Source organism: Aythya ferina, assembly GCF_964211825.1.
Source record: "Aythya ferina genome assembly, chromosome: 3".
Taxonomy (NCBI): Eukaryota; Metazoa; Chordata; class Aves; order Anseriformes; family Anatidae; genus Aythya; species Aythya ferina.
In genome coordinates, this window is record NC_140298.1 from 21,593,190 (window position 1) to 21,611,575 (window position 18,386).

Below are 18,386 nucleotides of genomic sequence, written 5' to 3' on the forward strand. Positions count from 1 at the left end.
ACAGTGTAAGCAGTATGCAATAGCTCTTAAAACTAGATTGATTTAGCCATTATGAGAGTCTGGGAGAACAACACTCCAGTCCTCCTACTAAAACTTATCCTCAAAATACAGTTCCAGTCCATGCTACAGGCAGGATACCAGGACAGAAAGGTCTTAGGGACACTCTTCTGTTAAGTCAGCTGTGAAAGAAGTTGAACACATAGACTGATGTATCATTTCCCAAATCCTTTGCTAAATACCACCCTTGAGACTTTGTCTATATAGTGAGAAAAAAAAAAATAGATGATTTTAAGATGCAACCAATGCAAATCCTTTAGTACTAATCATCATCAGAGAATTTGCAAGTGTTCAAGCATTCTGAGCAAGGTGGTCTGAAGTATTTAACCATTTTTGCAATTTTCTCGCAAAACCTGGGGTATGACCACAAGTGATAATATGCTGGACAAGCCACTGGTTCAATTTCATATTCAGTATTTTGACAATATTTTGAAAGCTGGCCACATGCATCTATGCAAAAGCAAACATTTTACATGTTTTTGAAAAGGTGAGAAGTATGAAGACCTGCACTGTAAGTCTCATATATGCTTAAGACTTTTGGACTATTGATACAAAAATTGTATTTTGGAAACAGGCAGAACAGGGAGACATGTAGTATTGATCTAGGAAGAGTCTGGGGAGGATCTTACTGGTGTAATTTTTTAATTGCCATGTTTTCACTCAACTCTTCAGGACAAGGGGTTTAGGTAACCTTCCATCATGCAGCAAAATCAAGAATGAGGAACAAGCTAAGTATGCACCATTCAAAAGTTACTCTTTGGTGCTATTTATTGCCAGGACTTCCTTCTTTAAGCCAATCTTATGCTAAAAATGATAGGTTTTTTTCCTCTTCAAATCATTTCATACCTCTGCAACATTCAACCTTCTCTGCTAAAGCTACACATAGTAAGTGAAGGAAAAGAAAAGGGACTTTAAGGAACATGGCATAGATATAACCACAGTCTAAAATCTTTAGCACTTAAAATACCTCCCTTCAGATTGCCTATGCATTACTCATTGCAGTATCACTGTGAGACAGCTATAAATGCCAATTTATAAGATAACAGAAACAGAACTTTGCAAAATACCTGCAATGTCATTAACCTACATCCAGCTAACAATGTGGCATTTATTTTAAGATAGTCTTTCAAATGTGATTCAGGATGGGGTGGATATATTCTTTGAAACATCTGGCTCAAGAGGCAGTTTCCAAAAATAGTAGAATTTACCTTGCCTAAAAGTTAACAGCAAGTTTGTATTGAAAATTGAAAAATTTACAAGCTTTGAAGGCAAAACTAAAAGCAGTCATTTTATGTGTAAATTTTACATAGGAACACTGAACTGGAGTGTTTATGATGTTCTTTCCAATCTTTCAGACATTTTCTCAGAGTACAAGAAAATATGCACCAAAAATGAAAAAAAAAAAAAAAAAGACAGACATGAGCAAGGTATATTCCATCCTTCCCATTCAGCAACATAGAAAAAACAACCAAAGCATATTACAGCTCACGATACATGTTTATTATTAGAGGTGTTTACAGAAAAATCTGCGAATTACTGCTAGTCTAAGACTGACAACTGGGGGTGTTTATGGTTTATGGCTTTGTCTTTTGAATCATCTAAAAAGTCACAAAACTGATTAAGTTTAGGGGCTATTTCAGTCTTATTAAAAAAAGTTCAATTCACAGATAAAGGAGAAGGTGCTTTCAATAGCAGTTTAATAACTACGACCAAATAGGGTGTAAAACTTGGCAGGGTTTTTGCCGCAGACACATTTTGCCCCGCTCTGTAGTTCACGGAGAGGCTGAAAAGGTATGCAGAGACTTTTTGCTCCCATGGAGGGGGCGCCAGGCTCAAGATCTTGATCCCTGAAATAAAAGCATATTAATAAGTAAAAATCTTTATTTAAAAACGAAGATACAATAAAGTGTATTATGTATAAACTCTCAAAAACACACTAATTAGACTGAAAGTTTCAAATCTAAGGGTGTAAGTATACTGTATTACACAGGACAGCAAGAGTCAAGGACAAAGACTGTACATGAGTGTTACACCCACAGGCATCTTATATGCCTGTTTTACATTTGGAACATTTTTATTTTGATCGTGGCAGATCCTCTGCAGTTTGGTTATATTTTACCTGGCAGTGGTCTTCTTGATCCAATCCTCACACTCAATTTCCCCACAGAAAGGGATTTGTACAATCTGAAATGAAAGGGAGAAGGGGTAGAAAAAGTGAGCTATGCATCTAGAAAAACTTCTCGTCTCTGGAAGACTGGAGGACAATGTAGCTACTAAATTCTGCTTGCAGAATCATTTTAATTCTATCAATATTGTGAATAAGCTTTACTGATCTGTGGTTTTCTTTCACCTAGTTTACATCATTAGTGCAGAATTCTCAATTTGCCTTGAACTGGAGCACACCTTTAGTAAGCTTCACTTCATAGCTTCACTTTCTTGCAGTGAAAAAAGGAACCATTACCACTCTAATTTTGCTCACATTAATCTTTTGTTAGTTAAAGTTTCAATACACATGCAATTATTCTTATAGTTTGAACTAAACTTTGCATGCAGCTTAAAAGAACAGAGAAGCGGCCCATATTTTTAAGGAGTTAATAGCCTACATTTCAATTACAGTCAGCAGAATACAGTAACAGGAATTAGGCAGGAGTACTTCAGCTTACAAACTTTCTTCTTAAACCACAGCCAGTGCTAACAATATAATTTGAAGAAATTACAGAATACACGTGGCATAAAATATCATGCATACAACATATAATGGTAGATGGGGAGTCATAAAATGACGAACTTCAGTTTTCTCAATTAACTTAGAAATCTAAAAATATTTATTCATATTTCAAAGTTTAATATATAAACTATATTCAAGTTCTAATATAATATAAATAGTAAAATTCCCTTGGCACTCTCTAGAATCTAGCTGTACATGAACCTGAGTACTGGATATTGAAGACCAGGCATTTTACACATTGGCAGACAGTATCATTTGATAATTCTGCAGGAGGAGAAAAAAGGGTATACCTACAGCATTCATGAAAATTAAAAGGTAACAATTTACGAACGTGTACAAATATACAATTAACTCCACGTTGTATTCTTCCTTTTGGATTGAACTTGACTCTCCATTTAAACTGATTTTTAAATAAAAGCGTATTTTTTCCTCAACTGTTTCTCTGTCTTGAAGACTAGTATGGTTTAAAGGAGCGCTTATTTTGGAAGCATATCTTGAAGTCACATGTAGTTATACTACTCAAAGAACAGTAGTACTATTTGAACACCTATGTGGAGTAGAATTATTTGTTAAGCAAAGGCTAAAGATTTTTATGTTAAAATCTACCACCAGAATCATGAGATGCTTTAAAGAGAGCTGCTCTAAGCAAACATTACTTTGTAGTCAGCAGGAAGAACCCCAAACCATTCCAAAACAGAGTATTTTACACTTTTATTTAGTTTTGTAAAGGAAAATAAGACAATACTGCTACTTCAGCACCTATGCACAAGAACGTCTAAAATATCCATATCCTCAACTTCGTAAGCATGCTAAATCAGTCCCACCTCTGACATTCACAATCATTCCTTCAAAACTAGCTATAAATCAGATTCAAGTGCAATAGAAGCAAGAAAAGAGTATGATCAAAAGTCAAGGCTAACTTAAAACTATTTTTGAAGTCAACAAGAGTAACCGAGTTCTTGACACTATCACTTTCCATCAGAAATTCTGAAGTTTTCAGAGTAGACCTAATTGGTGTACAAAAAAAAAAAACAAAAAACCTCAACAACCGATCTCTCTATAAAATGCAGTCTTAATGATTGATTCTGAAGATTGTACTACTTGAATACATTCGCCTAATATATGAAGAATTTCACAGGCTGACAGCCGGTGACAGAATTTCAGGGTTAATGGGAGCAGATCTCTAAAAAAGAATGAGGCTCAAATCTCTGGTGAAGATTTAATCACTCATGTAAGTTTCAAATGCTTTGCCAGAACTTTAAGTTTTTCACAGATCTCTAGCATGTCTATAAAGATAGATCAGACGAACTCAATCATCCACCATCATGGGTTATTCTTACTATCAACCCAAGGAGGGTTCTGATTCCCAGCAATTCTCAATGAACTCAATGGCTTCTACTCAGGTCATAAAGGCAAATCTTCTCTGACGTAAGTAGCATGTACTTTAGACTCTAACTTGGACGCTATCACAAGATTTGACAAGAGTTTTTCGCTGTTTTTATTAGCACAATGACAGTAGCTTATCTTAATCTGAATAAAATATTTACATTAATCTCTCTGAAAAGCACCTTCTAATAGAAATACAAACACTTTAAATGCAAATTATCAAATTGCAGCAACATAATTCACTTCAAGGCACTCTCACCTCTTAGATAGCACTAGAATTTTACATCATATTTAATAAATACAGTATTTCAGCAAAAGAAGAAATAAATAAATTAGCTTGGAAAAGATTATTTTTCTTTGTGCAGCTCTACAGGCAATGCTTCATCTGCTTGTTAGGGGAGAGTTCCATAACAGCTACAACATGGATGGATGTATACAGTCTTTGAAGCTTTTAGCCTCTGATTATTTGTAAGGGACAGGAAGCGTATGAAGGCACTTAGAAGGATTTTGGAATGAAGTAAATACCCTTACCTTTCCTGAATCAAGCTCTTTTTGAAAATCTTCCATATTATTGGCCACCACCATATGACTTTTTAGGTCCTCAGAAGCTCTATAAAAAAAAAAAACAAAAAACAGAGTCACGGTAGGCTTATATACATAATCTCACTGGCTAACTGAACCAAGTTTTCAGAGCTAGCCAAAACAAAAATTACAAGAGAAGCTATATATTAATTTGAATCTTCTTAATCAGATTATGTTTTTCCACCATTCTGCCCTCAAAGAGATGAAATCTTGATTAATTGCTAATGGGTTGTGCTGTTAGCTGCATATTTTACTATGTTAATTCACAGTTGTGCACATCATTTCAACATTGACCAACTGTACGCAGTAACAGAAATACTACAGGCAATTGTGTTTTATTTTGTTTTTTAAATTACATTCCAAATCCGAACAACAGAATGATTTTTAAATAGATAAACATATTCTGCCTGTAAACAACCTGATCACCATGAAAGGAAGAATATTCCAGCAGTCAAACTCATCTGACATGACGCTTGATCAGCCAGTTAGATCTTTCCAGGTGTGCTTTGGAACAAGAATTTGCAATAACAGACATGCATGGGATTTGGGATATGCAATAACCGAAGGTGACAGAACACTGGAACAGGCTGCCCAGAGGGGTTTGTGGAGTCTCCTTCTCTGGAGACATTCAAAACCCGCTTGGATGTGATCCTGTGTGACCTAATTTAGGTGTTCCTGCTCTGGCAGGCAGATTGGACTAGATGATCTTTTAAGGTCCCTTCCAATCCCTAACATCCTTTAATTCTGTGTGAAACAACAGTTTGAAAAGCATTTGATTTCTTATGAGAAAACAATTGTATGAAAGTCAAGAGGACATAGGGTCTTACCATACACTTCTGAAAATAGATCTTCAACTACTGAAGCTTCTTTGACAACTTTGTATCTTTCAAAATTCCCTACCAAAAGCATCTTTTGGAAATGAATCCCATAAAATACCATCCAATTAACTATTTATGATATATACTTTTTTTTTTATTAATACTTTACAAGAATTCAAAGAAGTATTTTTAAAGTCAGTTCACAACCTTTAACATTGTGTTTCACAAGCACTTAAGGAAACTTCTGTCAATGTATGTGAACAAGTTCTGGAGGCGGAATATGAAACATCACAAACAGAAAGATGGGCCAAACCTGTCTTTCTGAACAGTCTAACCAATAAATCAAGAAATTCTTCCGACAGGTAAATTACATGTGTGATTAGCATAGCCATTTGTTATATCACTCAATTTACCTGTTATATAGGTTAGTGTGGATCTCCTCCAAAATCTGCTTCAGTTTATCTTCTGCCTCATGTTCTGAAAGAGTCAGCTTCTGTCCTGTATCTCTTCTGACAGCTACAAACTGTTGGCTTTTCATGTCTCGTGGTCCCACTTCAACTCTGACTGGAACACCCTTAATGAAAAAAAAGTGAGAAGTTACAATGAGTGATTCTCAGAGGAGTTAATATTCTTTCTTTTGTTTTTTGAAGCACAGTCCTAACACATTATTTTAAAAACTTAAGTTTCTTTGAAAGAAATCAGCACATATTGCACCGCTTTTATTAATTTCTGTCTTTCCCATTCACACTCTCTTGCTCCAGTCTTGTTTCGCTTTCAGATGTGTATCACTTTCAGATGTATGAATAAGAAACAGCAGTTCTGTTAAACACAGACTTAATATCAGTGTCGATGGCATGGAATACTTGACTATAAACAGATAGCTTTTTTTATGTAAAGCTTTTATGCTTCATAAACTTCAGTGGTAAGAACCATGTAATTTCTCATCTCCCTTAAACAGGCAGACAGAAAGTTCCCATTTTACTAGTTAGAGTCTATTGAGTTCTATCTATTTTCCTCTACATCCTGATGTCATGTGTGTCATAAGCTGTACGTTTTTTCAGTGGAAAGGGTAAGAGTGCATAGGAGAGTGGGTACATGAGCATGTGTTGTGTTGTGCGGACTTTTTGGTGCTGCCCAGAGGTAGGACAAGAAGTAGTAGGCAAAAACTGAAACACAGGAGGTTCCATTTGAATATGAGGAAAAACTTCTTACTGTGAGGGTGACAGAGCACTTGAACAAGTTGCCCAGAGAAGTTATGGAGTATCTTTCTCTAGAAATAGTCAAAACCCACCTGGACATGAACCTGTGCAACATGCACTAGGTGACCCTGCTCGAGCAGCGGGGTTGGACTAGATGATCACCAGAGGTCCCTTCTGACCTCAACCAGTCTGTGATTCCCCATACCCCATATTCTTCATGCCATGAATTAATACATTAAAATCCATCTCAAGGATGCAATATCTACTCCTCCTGCAAAGCTACATAAAAAGCTGTTCAAAGTTATTCCTAACAACTTAAAAATTTTAATTTATGGTATATTAAAAAAAAAATGTATTTATCATTTCCATCCCATTTTCTAACTGTAACAATTTTCCAGTGAAAGAAAGAATCTTAATGGCCACACAGGAAGACTACCTAAGAAAGAGCAATTGAACTACAGCCAGACACTATAAAACAACTAGCAATGACTTGTCTGTCTTTAGAGGTAGCGTGAGAAACCTGGTAAGCTGAGAAACAGATAAGGTAAAATGCTTCCCAGTTCATTCTTGTACTTATTACTCTAGTATCCTTGTATGTTTTACCCTATTAACTTCCTTATCAGTACTCAGTAAAATGAGTTCACTCTGTCTGCAATTACTTTGATGATGCAGTTTATGTATTCTACTTGTTCTTAACCATGTCAGAATTTAAGACAAGGAGATAAAATAAGTTTTTTTGGGGGGGAAACATACAGGTTGAAATTCAGAAGGGGTGAGGGGCACCAGGTAACTTAGTGAAGTAGCACATAAGCCATTTGTGAAGTTATAGCTGCAGGAGACCTGAACTATGCTGGACTACTACCAGGGCAATAAAATTTTTCTCGTTGTAAGCTGAATACCCAAAGTGCTTGTCTACTGCCAAAGCTCTATGAAAACCAGCATTCATGCTGAGAATACTAATTCATTGTTTTAATTAGGTCTCTTATTTCTCAACATGATTCTAAATGAAGGTTTTACGTATGTATTTTGATGACATCTAGCTACAGTTCAAATATAAGACGACACGTATAAATGGCTTATTCTGAATACTTTAGTATATTTTATAAAAAGCATCAAGTTTGCCCCCTGCTGCACCTCCTTGGTAAACCTATTTAAAAAAAAAAAAAGCCTCATAACATGGGTTCTTGGCATTAGAGCTTCATTTTTTAAAATGTAAGAGGTTAGACAAAAGAAAAAGAACTTGGAAACAACAGGAACTTTTGACAACTCAGGGAGCTTCTATCATCTTATAACGAAGACAAACATATTAATTTCAAATTCCAAATGAAAACGTGATCCTGTAACATCACTCTCTACATTGTTCAATTCCTAATTATCATAGTTTCGTTCCATTCTGCTATTTTTGTTTTACAAAAACCTCTTATAATTGTTGAAACAGAGCTGTTTCTTTTAACTGCTATATAAAGGGCAACATAATAGTGTTTTAAATCAACAAAATTGCTCCTTTCTTTGTCAGCGCTATACAGGTTTATCTCCTCTGTTCCACTGTGTGCAAAGAACACACCATTGTGATCCTGAAGACACTTTGTATTTGTACAAATTTTTAAACATGCAGTTGATTGGTAGTAATGATGCCATTTTCTAAGTATATAAGGTGAAGACTTTAAAGTTCAAAAACTGCTAATGACATGTTTATCCTAGCAAATAGCAAGTCTTGGAAAACACTTGTTCTTCATATATTAATAAAGAGAAACCCTAATAGAGGTGATCACTGATTATAAGGCAGTAATTGTCCATTTAGAGAAAACATCCACCTTCAGAATAAAATACACACATACATACCCCACATTTCAGCTTTGAAAAACCTTCTAGAAGAAAAAAAAAAAAAAAGTACCTTAAGTTCCCAATGATTAAATTTCCAACCAGGTGAATAGTTGTCTCTTAGATCAGCACGTACACGGATATTAACACCAAGCAGCCTTTTACGATATTCATTACATTTCTTCAATAAAGCCTCTTTGTCGTCTTCAGAAAGGGAATTTGTGATACCACAGGGAATAATTACGACCTGCAATATAACATGACAGGTATTTCACATTAATATAATAATTATGAGATAATTTTATTAAAGCTTAAGAAATTATTGTGGCCCAGTAATTTATTTCACTATCTCAGAAGTAAAAAAATATATTTCCCTTTTCTTTGAAATGATAGAGATAAAATTATTTTACATGGATGGACTATTAAAGGGAGCTTGTCCATCTCAAGCACCCTAATGATTTGTATCAAATTTATACAGCACATTCTGTAATTAGACAGCTGTGTTAAACTCTTCAGTGCGTGATAGGAAAAGCTCAAGAATTCCAAGACAGGTAAGGAAAAGAAAGGGTATTTGAAGTCATATTATGGACAATTTTTACATACCTGAACACAAGCTACTCGAGGTGGGAGCACCAATCCCATGTTATCTCCATGAATCATTGTCATTACACCAATAGTTCGAGTTGTAATGCCCCAGGAATTCTGATATGCAAACTGTTTTTCTCCTGGTTTCTTGGGATCTTCAAATACAATTTCAAACATCTTTGAGAAGTTCTGTCCTAGGTGATGTGACGTTGCTCCCTGAAATAGTGACACGCAGAAAATTCTGCTCAATTGAAAGTTAAGTCTCACTAGTATCAGTTCAAGGCTTCCATCTTACTGTAATTACTGAAAAAAAATCTTTATTAGATAAATACCTGGATAGCTCTTCCACTGGCAGATATAAATGCTTCTACAGTTGTTGTATAATCACCCCCAGCAAACTTCTCCTTTTCTGTCTTCTTTCCTTTCACAACAGGTATTGCTAGGAGATCTTCATACACTTGAGCATACAGATCAAGTATCTGCATCACCTATGATGAACATGCTATTTTAAGAATTATTTAGTATTATGTTTTTCATAAAATATGAAATATATTTATAATCAAAGTGTTAGCATCTAAAAATCTTTAAGAAAACAATATTTTCCTCAAAACTGTGATAAAAAAATAAGATTTCTTCAACTGCTTTTCATTTTGCCTCATCTTCTATGAATGAAATACCAACAAATACAAACCATAACAGATAAGAAGAGTCATGGCAAGAATGTAAGTCCAATGGTTATATTGACTCCTACTTTCCATCTCAAAGTTTGAATATCTACTATATAAATAAGGATACACCATGATATTCAATGAAGCACCTGTTTCTGGACAAAGTACTAAAATTTCTTACAACTAGCAAGTTAACTTATTATTTAGACTTTCAAGGAAAATTAACATCCTCTATGAAGATCACACTCTTCCAACTTGTCATACTGTTTGAAATGACTAAAGCCTTACACACAAGGTACATCTGAGATAAAACAGCTGCTAGCATAGTTGACGTTTATCATGATGGCTCCCAAAATAAAGTGAGACCGATTTCCACCAGGTCCTAATTAAAAAGATTTGTTTGTGTTGCCATGGAGTAAGATAAGATAACTTTCTGAAAGCAAAAGCGTCAGTGCATTTGCTTTTTTACCTCCTCTGCTGCTTCTTCGTATGTTGCAAATGCTGTGTGACCCTCTTGCCAAAGGAACTCACGAGTGCGAAGGAAAGGTTGGGGATGTTTGAATTCCCAACGCTATAAACAAGACATAACAAGGAACAAAATTGTATGCCATGATTAACACTAAAAGGTCAAATTATTTATTAAAAATAATATTTATAAATATGTTGCCACTTAAAAGTTCAAAAAATCTGAATAAAGTTAAAAAAAGTCAACTATTTACAGATTTGTACTTAATATCAATATACCTTAGTAACATAGATTATATCAAGTGATAAAAACAGATCACAAACCATGTTTATACTTGTGACATGAAATATGTGCTGTGATTAGTATCATCATGCCACATCCACATAAAATAATTGCCATACACTGCACTTATGATAGAACAGTTCAGTCAGAAATTATGTACTGACATACCACAACATTGCACCACTGATTAAGCTTGATTGGAAGATCCCTGTGTGACTGCACCCACTTTGCATATGCAGGATACATGACTGTGAAAAGAAAGCAGTTTTGGTTCTTTGCACAATGCAGCCACTTCATGCCAAAATTTTTTCTTTGATACATGTAAGCTTAACATTCTCTGCTGTGAGAATTACACTTTTATTTATAGTTTTCTTTAAAACATATTTTTTGTCTTAACACATTTTCACTGAAAAAAACTTTAATTTTATCCTGTCTCTCTAGAGAATAGCTTGATGTTTTTATGCAGGATGTGGATCAAAGTACAATCAAACCAAAGCTTAGTATATATTTAATTAAAAAAAATAAAAAACATTTTTTTGAAGTCAGTTAATTTTCAGGGTAGTAATGAAAAAGTTCCTGGAATGTAAGTTTCCCAGAGAAGTCCGCTGAAGGGAACTAATAGTGTAAGTCACATTTGCGGCAGACAGCAGTAAATTTTAGGAAATATTTTAAGGAGTTACAGTAAAACATTCAAAAAGATGGGTTTCCACTTTTCAAAAGGGACTTCATTTATCAGCTTCACTATATCAGTAACTGTTTTCTTTACAGTCAAACTGAATGACAAGACGTTTACCTGTTTCACTTGTGGGACGTACAGCAATTGGTTCAGCCAGATCTGTTTTCCCAGATCTTGTGACCCACGCAACCTAAAGGAAAAAAATAATTAAAAATCAAATAAAACAAGTTTGAGGAAAACTTCCTTTCATAGTCATGTGCAGACTAAGGGGTTGGGTTTTCTTGTACTAAGATTAAAATAATGTTTTGAAGTGTACCTCAGGGGCAAAATCAGCAATATGAGTCTTCTCTTTCTCTAGTGCAGCCTGGGATACAAACATGGGGAAGTAACAGTTTTCCACGCCAAGTTTCTTGATCTCTGCATCAAAGAAGTTCTTGATAGATTCCCAAATAGCATAAGCCCAAGGACGAAGCACGTAGCAGCCACTCACATCATAGTATTCTATCATCTCTGATTTTGTGATCACCTTTCAAAAGAGTCAGATACTGATGTTTCAATTTCATACAGAAAAAACACTCGATAATTCAAGCCTATAGCATGCAACTCCTATTTAAAAATATTTGTGCTCAAAATTTAGCAAAGATATGTGATGAGATTGCTTTTGTTACCTATACAAGAAAGTTAAGCAGGAACATTAAGTTCTATAATAGATCTGAATACTGTAAGAACTTAGCTAAAATTGAATTTCATGAATCCAAGGTAAGAGTCAGTAGCTAATTTCCATGAACCAACAAACTGCTTTTGCAAGAACTTTCTCTAGCTCACATCAGAAGATTTTTATTCCTTTGGGCTTATGCAAAAATTGTAGTAGAAGCAAGAAATAATTTATAACACTGATATATATTTACAATCTTTAAGTAACCTAGTCATCTCTTTTCTGCCCTTGTATGACAACAAACTCCTTCAAGTATCAACAGATCATAACTTTTGTCATACATCATCTTGAGATGAAATAAAACTTCCAAGCCTGTGAAATTCCTATCACTTCACTGAAGTTGTGTGCACTTAATGAAAGAGGAATTTACACATGCACGCAAATTATGAGAACACACACACACTCATACTTTTTACAGCCTACTTTAATTTATTCAGCTCTTCAATCTAGGCATTTCATTATTTGAGACAATGATAACAACATAAGAGCAAGTACTTCAATACGCATTTGAAAAAACAGAAATACAATATAATATATTAATCAATATCTGCTTCGGCTTTATAAGAGAATGGAATAATTCTTTATTAAAACTGGTGTGCACTTACCTGAGAGAACCAGTCTGCAAGATTTTCTTCTTTCTTAGCTTCTAGACCCAGCCTATGGTATTAGAAAAGAACCAGATTTGTGCCATTGAGCATTTAGCAGTGAAATTTATCTTAATCTTTCTTTTTTCCAGCCCTTTGGTTGAGGTGGTGGGACAAGGAACAGAATATTTTAGTTTTATTTCATAATGCCAACTTTTCTCCTTTTTTTTTTTTTTGTTTTTTTCTTTTTTTTCTTTTTTTTCTCCTGACAGCTCAATATGAATTGGCTTGTATGAATTGCTAGTAGTTCCTCACTGAGATAACAAGTATTTTTAAAAACAGCTCAGTTTCTTTTCCAGTGTTTGAACCCTTCTAATTCTCACTCAGGGTTTTATCAAGGAACCTCATTACAAAAAAAAAAAAAAGCACCACCAATAAGAACATAAGACTAACCAGATATATACACACACAAGCTGTTTTACCATGTATTTTTAAAAATTTCTTACCCAGCCTATGGCTGTGGTTTCAATAAACAGATGCAACTTGAGCTATCCAATTAAACATATCAGACACTTTAAGACAGAAGACTGACTCTTTAAAAAATAAAATAAAAAATAAAGATAACTAGTAAATCTCCAAGATCCTAAAGAAGGCTAAAGCCATCCAATTTTAACCAGATTCAAATGACAATAGACCAAAGTAAAGCTTACGTATATCTGTAAGCAGAGATGTTTTTTAAGGGTGAAAAATACCTTTCTCCAGAATAATTTTGATACAAAATAACCACACCTCTAACATGTAATCTATATATCTGAAACAGGAAACAAATAGTATTGCATAATATTTGTTGTGAAAAGATCTCTAAACTTTCAGCACATGGGCAGGAGAAGGGATGCACCGCAGTCATCGCTGGAGAGTTCCATGTGCAATAGGGGTGCCAAGCTCTGGGTTGGGCTTACACACTTCTCATGGTACTCACAGTACGTATTTTGGAAACCTTGGTAAAATAAAACAAATACAAGGCTTCACCCCCCCCCCCCATGGTTTATACTGAGCAAAATATAGCAGAAGCTATTTATTATTATTGCAGAAGCAAATAATGAAACACAGCAAGTTCCTAATAGACTGTGTGTATTGCCTTATGATTTCTACAGGCTAAGCAGGAATTCTCCTCACTAGGAGGATGAGGTACAACAGGCACTAAAGCTTCGGTCACTTGCTTTTGCTTGATCCCAAATATAAAAATTAATAATGACTTTGTAATTGTTCATGCTTTCAAGTGAAACAAGAAAGTTGTAAATATCTAAAAATCTGAATAGATGTAAACAGTTCTGGTTCTTAGCAAATAGATTAAAGGTCATATCTTTACCTGGTTTGTTTCTTAGGGCCTTGACCTTCTCCTGATCCACTTGAGGAGAGATCACTACCACTCTGTCCTTGCAAAGGCTCTTTTTTCGGTCCATCATTTTGCTTCTGTTGCTTACTCTGCTTTTCTGACTTGTTCTCTTTCTCTTTCTTCTTCTTGTCTTTGTCATCAGCACCACTAGCAGAAACTGGTTTATAGTCAACTCCTGCAACAGACTTATACTGGGCCTTCAACTGAAGAAGTTCCTTAACAGCTGCATCTATCTTTTCCTTGAAGGACAAACAAAGAAATTCATACAGAAACCACAGAAGTAAACGCTTTATCAAAAAAGCGAAACAGATCTATGTTTGGCATTATGGACATCCATAGTGTTGGGGGAAAGCCTCTGCAAAAGCTGATACTTAAATGTTTTAACATTTTAAGGACCATATCTGACAGGAACAATTTAAAAAGCACATTTCAGATCTCGAATTCAATTGCTGCCTATTCTGAATGCACATTTCTAATTCCTATAATCACACTGATTTGAAATAGATTTTCAAATTTAAATACCCATATAAAATTTAATATTACAGTATTTTATTTTTATACCTTTTCTGCTTTTTCTGCTTTCAATTTCCTAACTTCATCTCCTTGAAGAGCTACTTTGTTAAATAGAGCTTTAGCTTCAGGTGTGTCAGGACCACTCTGTGCTGTATTTGATGCTTGGGGCAAAGCACCTTGAGCTGCTGGCGGATGTCCGGGCTTGTAGTCCTGTCCAGTCTTTTCCTTATAGTCAGCTTTTAGAGAAAGAAGGAGTTTTACTGCTTCATCTATTTCATCCTATAGGGAGGATAAATAGCAAGATGTACTAGTGAGAACTAAAGACTGAACCGACAAGAAGCATTGATTTTTAAGCTAAGAAAATAAAATTTCCATCTAGCAATCAACAGAGGGCTTCATAGTTAAGGAAAGACTCAAGTAATAGCACAACATTGCCCCTAAGCAGCAGAAGTGTTTTTAAGCACTATCACGTTGTATGAGAATGCTTCCCCTACCCCACCAGGCCAGCTACAATCAATAATTGCAGCAGAATCTACACTGAAAAACACAACACAATGTTTTAGAAAATGACTTTAAAAAAATCCGCAAGATAAAAGGATTCTACAGCATAGAAATAGAGAGAGGAAAACAGCAGCAGCTCCTGAAAACACATAGGTTTGTCTCCTGCTCCTTTCCACAGCTCTCACAGAATGTGCTAAGTTTTGATAAATCTTGCTATCGTTGCAGCACGCTAGATACTTTTATCTTCATTTGTTACAAACACAGCAAGAAGTATATTAAAATTTTCTGCAGGATTGACATCTGTCATGCTTATCTCTGACATCTAGATGAATAGACAAGTTTGACTTTTTATATCAGTAAAATTTAGAATGAAGTTTAGAATGAAGTCTTGAAGTTGAGAAAGTATTCAGTATCAGAGTGAACTTGTGTGACATTACCAGACCATGCAAGTTTGATAGCTAAGCTCTGACCAGGATATAAGGGAGTTTATTACACCATTTGATCATTACTTGGTGAAATATTTCCCCCCAGCGGCAAAATGTGGTAAGAATTGCAACTGATTACTCTCTATTTACTGTTATACCTTGGAAGCTTTCTCTGCTTTCAGTCTGCGCACCACTTCACCTTGTTCAGCTACATTATCATAAAGTGCTTTGCCATCCACTAAACTACAGGATCCCAAGTTACTGCAGCATACAGAAGATGGAAGTGTAGCAGAAGACACACAAGGAGAAGCTGTAGGTGGATTTCCAGGCTTGTACTCTTGACCTGTCTTTTGTTTATATTCTGCTTTTAAATTGAGAAGAACTTTCACAGCCTCATCTACTTGTTCCTGAAGCAAGAAAGGAAAAAAAGCAGTTGCAGATAAAGACAGAAACAACATAGATACAACACAATAGCTAACATAACATAACCTTTACTAGAGTGGGCACTAAGGTAGCTGTTGTAATACAGCTTCTAGAGGTAACATGTTAGTAGCAGTTGTCATTACCAAGATCTGCACTAAAACTTTTTAGCCAGAATACCTATGAGCTGAGTCATGTAGGATTTAAACAGGCAGTGTATATGTGAGGGCTGATTTCAGTGCCAAGAAAGCTCCCCATTTAAGTAGCTTAGTTCCATGCAGTTAGAGCAGTGCATAGCTCTGTGCACAGGAGAATGGGAGCAAGTTCTCACGCTGAACGAAGAATGGGTTCCCTTGACACTATCAAATTACCACCAGATTCATAATTGCCATTCTAGCCTTCAACCTACAGACCTTTTTCTGAAGTTACGGCCTATATTCTCCTTCACTTAGCTTGTACCATTAAAAAACAAAAACAAAAAAATATTTTGTTTTTTTTTTTCAGGCTCGCCATGCACTACCACAGAACTTGTGAAGTCAACCATATCAGCTTAAGAGAATTCACGAAAGCATTTTATGGAATTTTAAAGTATTTGCTTAGATTTTGTTCCCCAAGTTTCACAAAGCCTGTGATTAGGTTTTAATCTAAACTGAAAATACTGTTCCACTCAGAAGTATTCACTGCTATTACACCTTTGAAGCTTTCTCTGATTTAAGTTTGCGGACCACTTCGCCTTGTTCAGCTACTTTGCTGTACAGAGATCTGCTGTCTACTGGACATGGGGGTGGAAGAGTAGAAACAGGAGAAGACTGAGCAGGGACAAAGACCACAGGTGGGCTTCCAGGTTTGTACTCCTGGCCTGTCTGTTGTTTATATTCTGCCTTAAGGGATAAAAGGACGTCCACGGCAGCACCTATCTGATCCTGAAAGAAAGAAAAGGGTAGAAAGAGGGAGAAACAAAGATGTAGAGACATGAGACTCTGAAGTACACGTTAAACGCTTTTATGAAAAGACCTGCAGATTATGTACACCTATTCTGTTTTCTTAAGTATGTAGTAGTTGTTTCATCTATTATTCTCCTAATGCAACAAAGTATCTGAAGTTAATGAAACCTCTTTATCTATCCTGAATAAAATCATAACAAAGTTTAGATCTTCCCATTGATTTAGATTTTATGGTGCCACCAAGACACTATTATGAACAGTATTTATCCACCAGGCACAAAGTATATTACTTCCTCTCTTTTTTTTGCTTTGCATTAGAAAGAATGAACACAGCTACTAGTAGCTATGTTTCTTATGCTCAGATCCAGCCAAAAAGATGTCTTGAAGATATCTGTTGTATTTGGATCTTTACTTTTCTTTTTTAAAATAATATTTAAATAGCAACAAATCAATCCTATGAAGTCACATAATTTGACTATATTTAATAAAATTAATAAATAAAAAAACTGCAGGACATTTTTACCCCAAGGACCAAATTCAGATAATCAACCCATGCATTGGCATAAATGCTTCAGAACTAAGAAATGTTTGTTAATATCCATAAAAATGCAAGCAAATTCCTAGCATTTTGTCATATTTCTAGCTAAAAGATTAATATTGGAAAACACAAGTCTTGATAGAACACAGCTCAGTGCAAATTATGATCAGTGTGATCAACCCATTCACCTCCAAAGGCAGAGGACAATGGGCTACGCAAACCCCCAAAACCCAAACAAAATAATAATTTAATCAGCCACCTTAGGTGCCTTCTCAGCTTTCAGTTTTCGGACAACTTCTCCTTGCTCTGCTACTTTATCATACAGAGCTTTACTGTCCAGGGTACCAGAGGTCTGAAGCTTTGAAGACACATACTGTTCATTCACAGACATTGGAGGACTTCCAGGCTTGTACTCCTGGCCTGTCTTCTCTTTATATTCTGCTTTCAAGGCCAGCAACTGTTTCACAGCTTTATCAATATCTTCCTTTGCTGCCTTCTTAGCTTTCAAGTCACGAACTACATCACCCTGTGCAGACACCCTGTTGTAAATAACCAGATGGTCTTCAGATGCTGTACAAGTTGGAGTAGAGGTACCACCACCAAGAGGAGCAGACTTTCCTTTTACTGCTGAACTAGCCTTTAAAAAAAGAAAAAAAAAAAAGCCAAATATTCAGCATGACCACCTTGTATAGTAATACATTTTACAGCACTTTTTAAAAACACAAATTTACCTCTTTCTTCGCACTTTCAGCCTTGGCCTTCTCTTTTGACCCAGATGTTGGCATTTCCTTAGTATGTCCATCAGGAATGTAAATCAAAATGCATGGGGCTTCTTTACAGCTGTAAGGACTATAGGAAGATTTATAAAAAACAACAAGAAATACAAGATAACACACAAAACATTTATTGCAACAAATGTTCTGCTCTTCAAGTCTCTCTTTCACAACTCCGTATTTGCCTTTGTATACAGTTGTAGCCATTCAAATTTACGTAGCTGGGGATCCGTATTGATCCCTGTTACGAACAGCAAGTTCTCTTTATATAATAATGCTATGCTGAACAGCAGTGTAATTTTAGATGTT

The 18,386-nt window shown here is 35.4% G+C and overlaps 1 protein-coding gene across 7 annotated transcripts in view; it reads right to left on the reverse strand.

The window, feature by feature from the left end:
• Positions 1-1,535: 1,535 nt before the first annotated feature.
• Positions 1,536-18,386, reverse strand: part of EPRS1 (glutamyl-prolyl-tRNA synthetase 1) — a 37,557-nt gene continuing 20,706 nt past the window's right edge. For 2 of the 7 annotated variants that reach the window (XM_084512967.1, XM_084512966.1), the window contains 18 exons: positions 18,036-18,153; positions 17,564-17,941; positions 16,515-16,745; positions 15,561-15,809; positions 14,525-14,755; positions 13,937-14,202; positions 12,589-12,640; positions 11,585-11,794; positions 11,386-11,458; positions 10,761-10,840; positions 10,314-10,415; positions 9,509-9,664; positions 9,195-9,392; positions 8,665-8,838; positions 5,985-6,145; positions 4,703-4,781; positions 2,177-2,241; positions 1,536-1,904 (listed from right to left, as the gene is read on the reverse strand). In XM_084512967.1, the coding sequence (XP_084369093.1) occupies positions 1,754-1,904; positions 2,177-2,241; positions 4,703-4,781; positions 5,985-6,145; positions 8,665-8,838; positions 9,195-9,392; positions 9,509-9,664; positions 10,314-10,415; positions 10,761-10,840; positions 11,386-11,458; positions 11,585-11,794; positions 12,589-12,640; positions 13,937-14,202; positions 14,525-14,755; positions 15,561-15,809; positions 16,515-16,745; positions 17,564-17,941; positions 18,036-18,153 (2,974 nt within the window). In that variant the 3' untranslated portion in view covers positions 1,536-1,753. The remainder of the gene's footprint in view (positions 1,905-2,176; positions 2,242-4,702; positions 4,782-5,984; positions 6,146-8,664; positions 8,839-9,194; positions 9,393-9,508; positions 9,665-10,313; positions 10,416-10,760; positions 10,841-11,385; positions 11,459-11,584; positions 11,795-12,588; positions 12,641-13,936; positions 14,203-14,524; positions 14,756-15,560; positions 15,810-16,514; positions 16,746-17,563; positions 17,942-18,035; positions 18,154-18,386) is intronic. The other 5 variants (XM_084512970.1, XM_084512968.1, XM_084512972.1 and 2 more) reach the window with 3 other exon arrangements.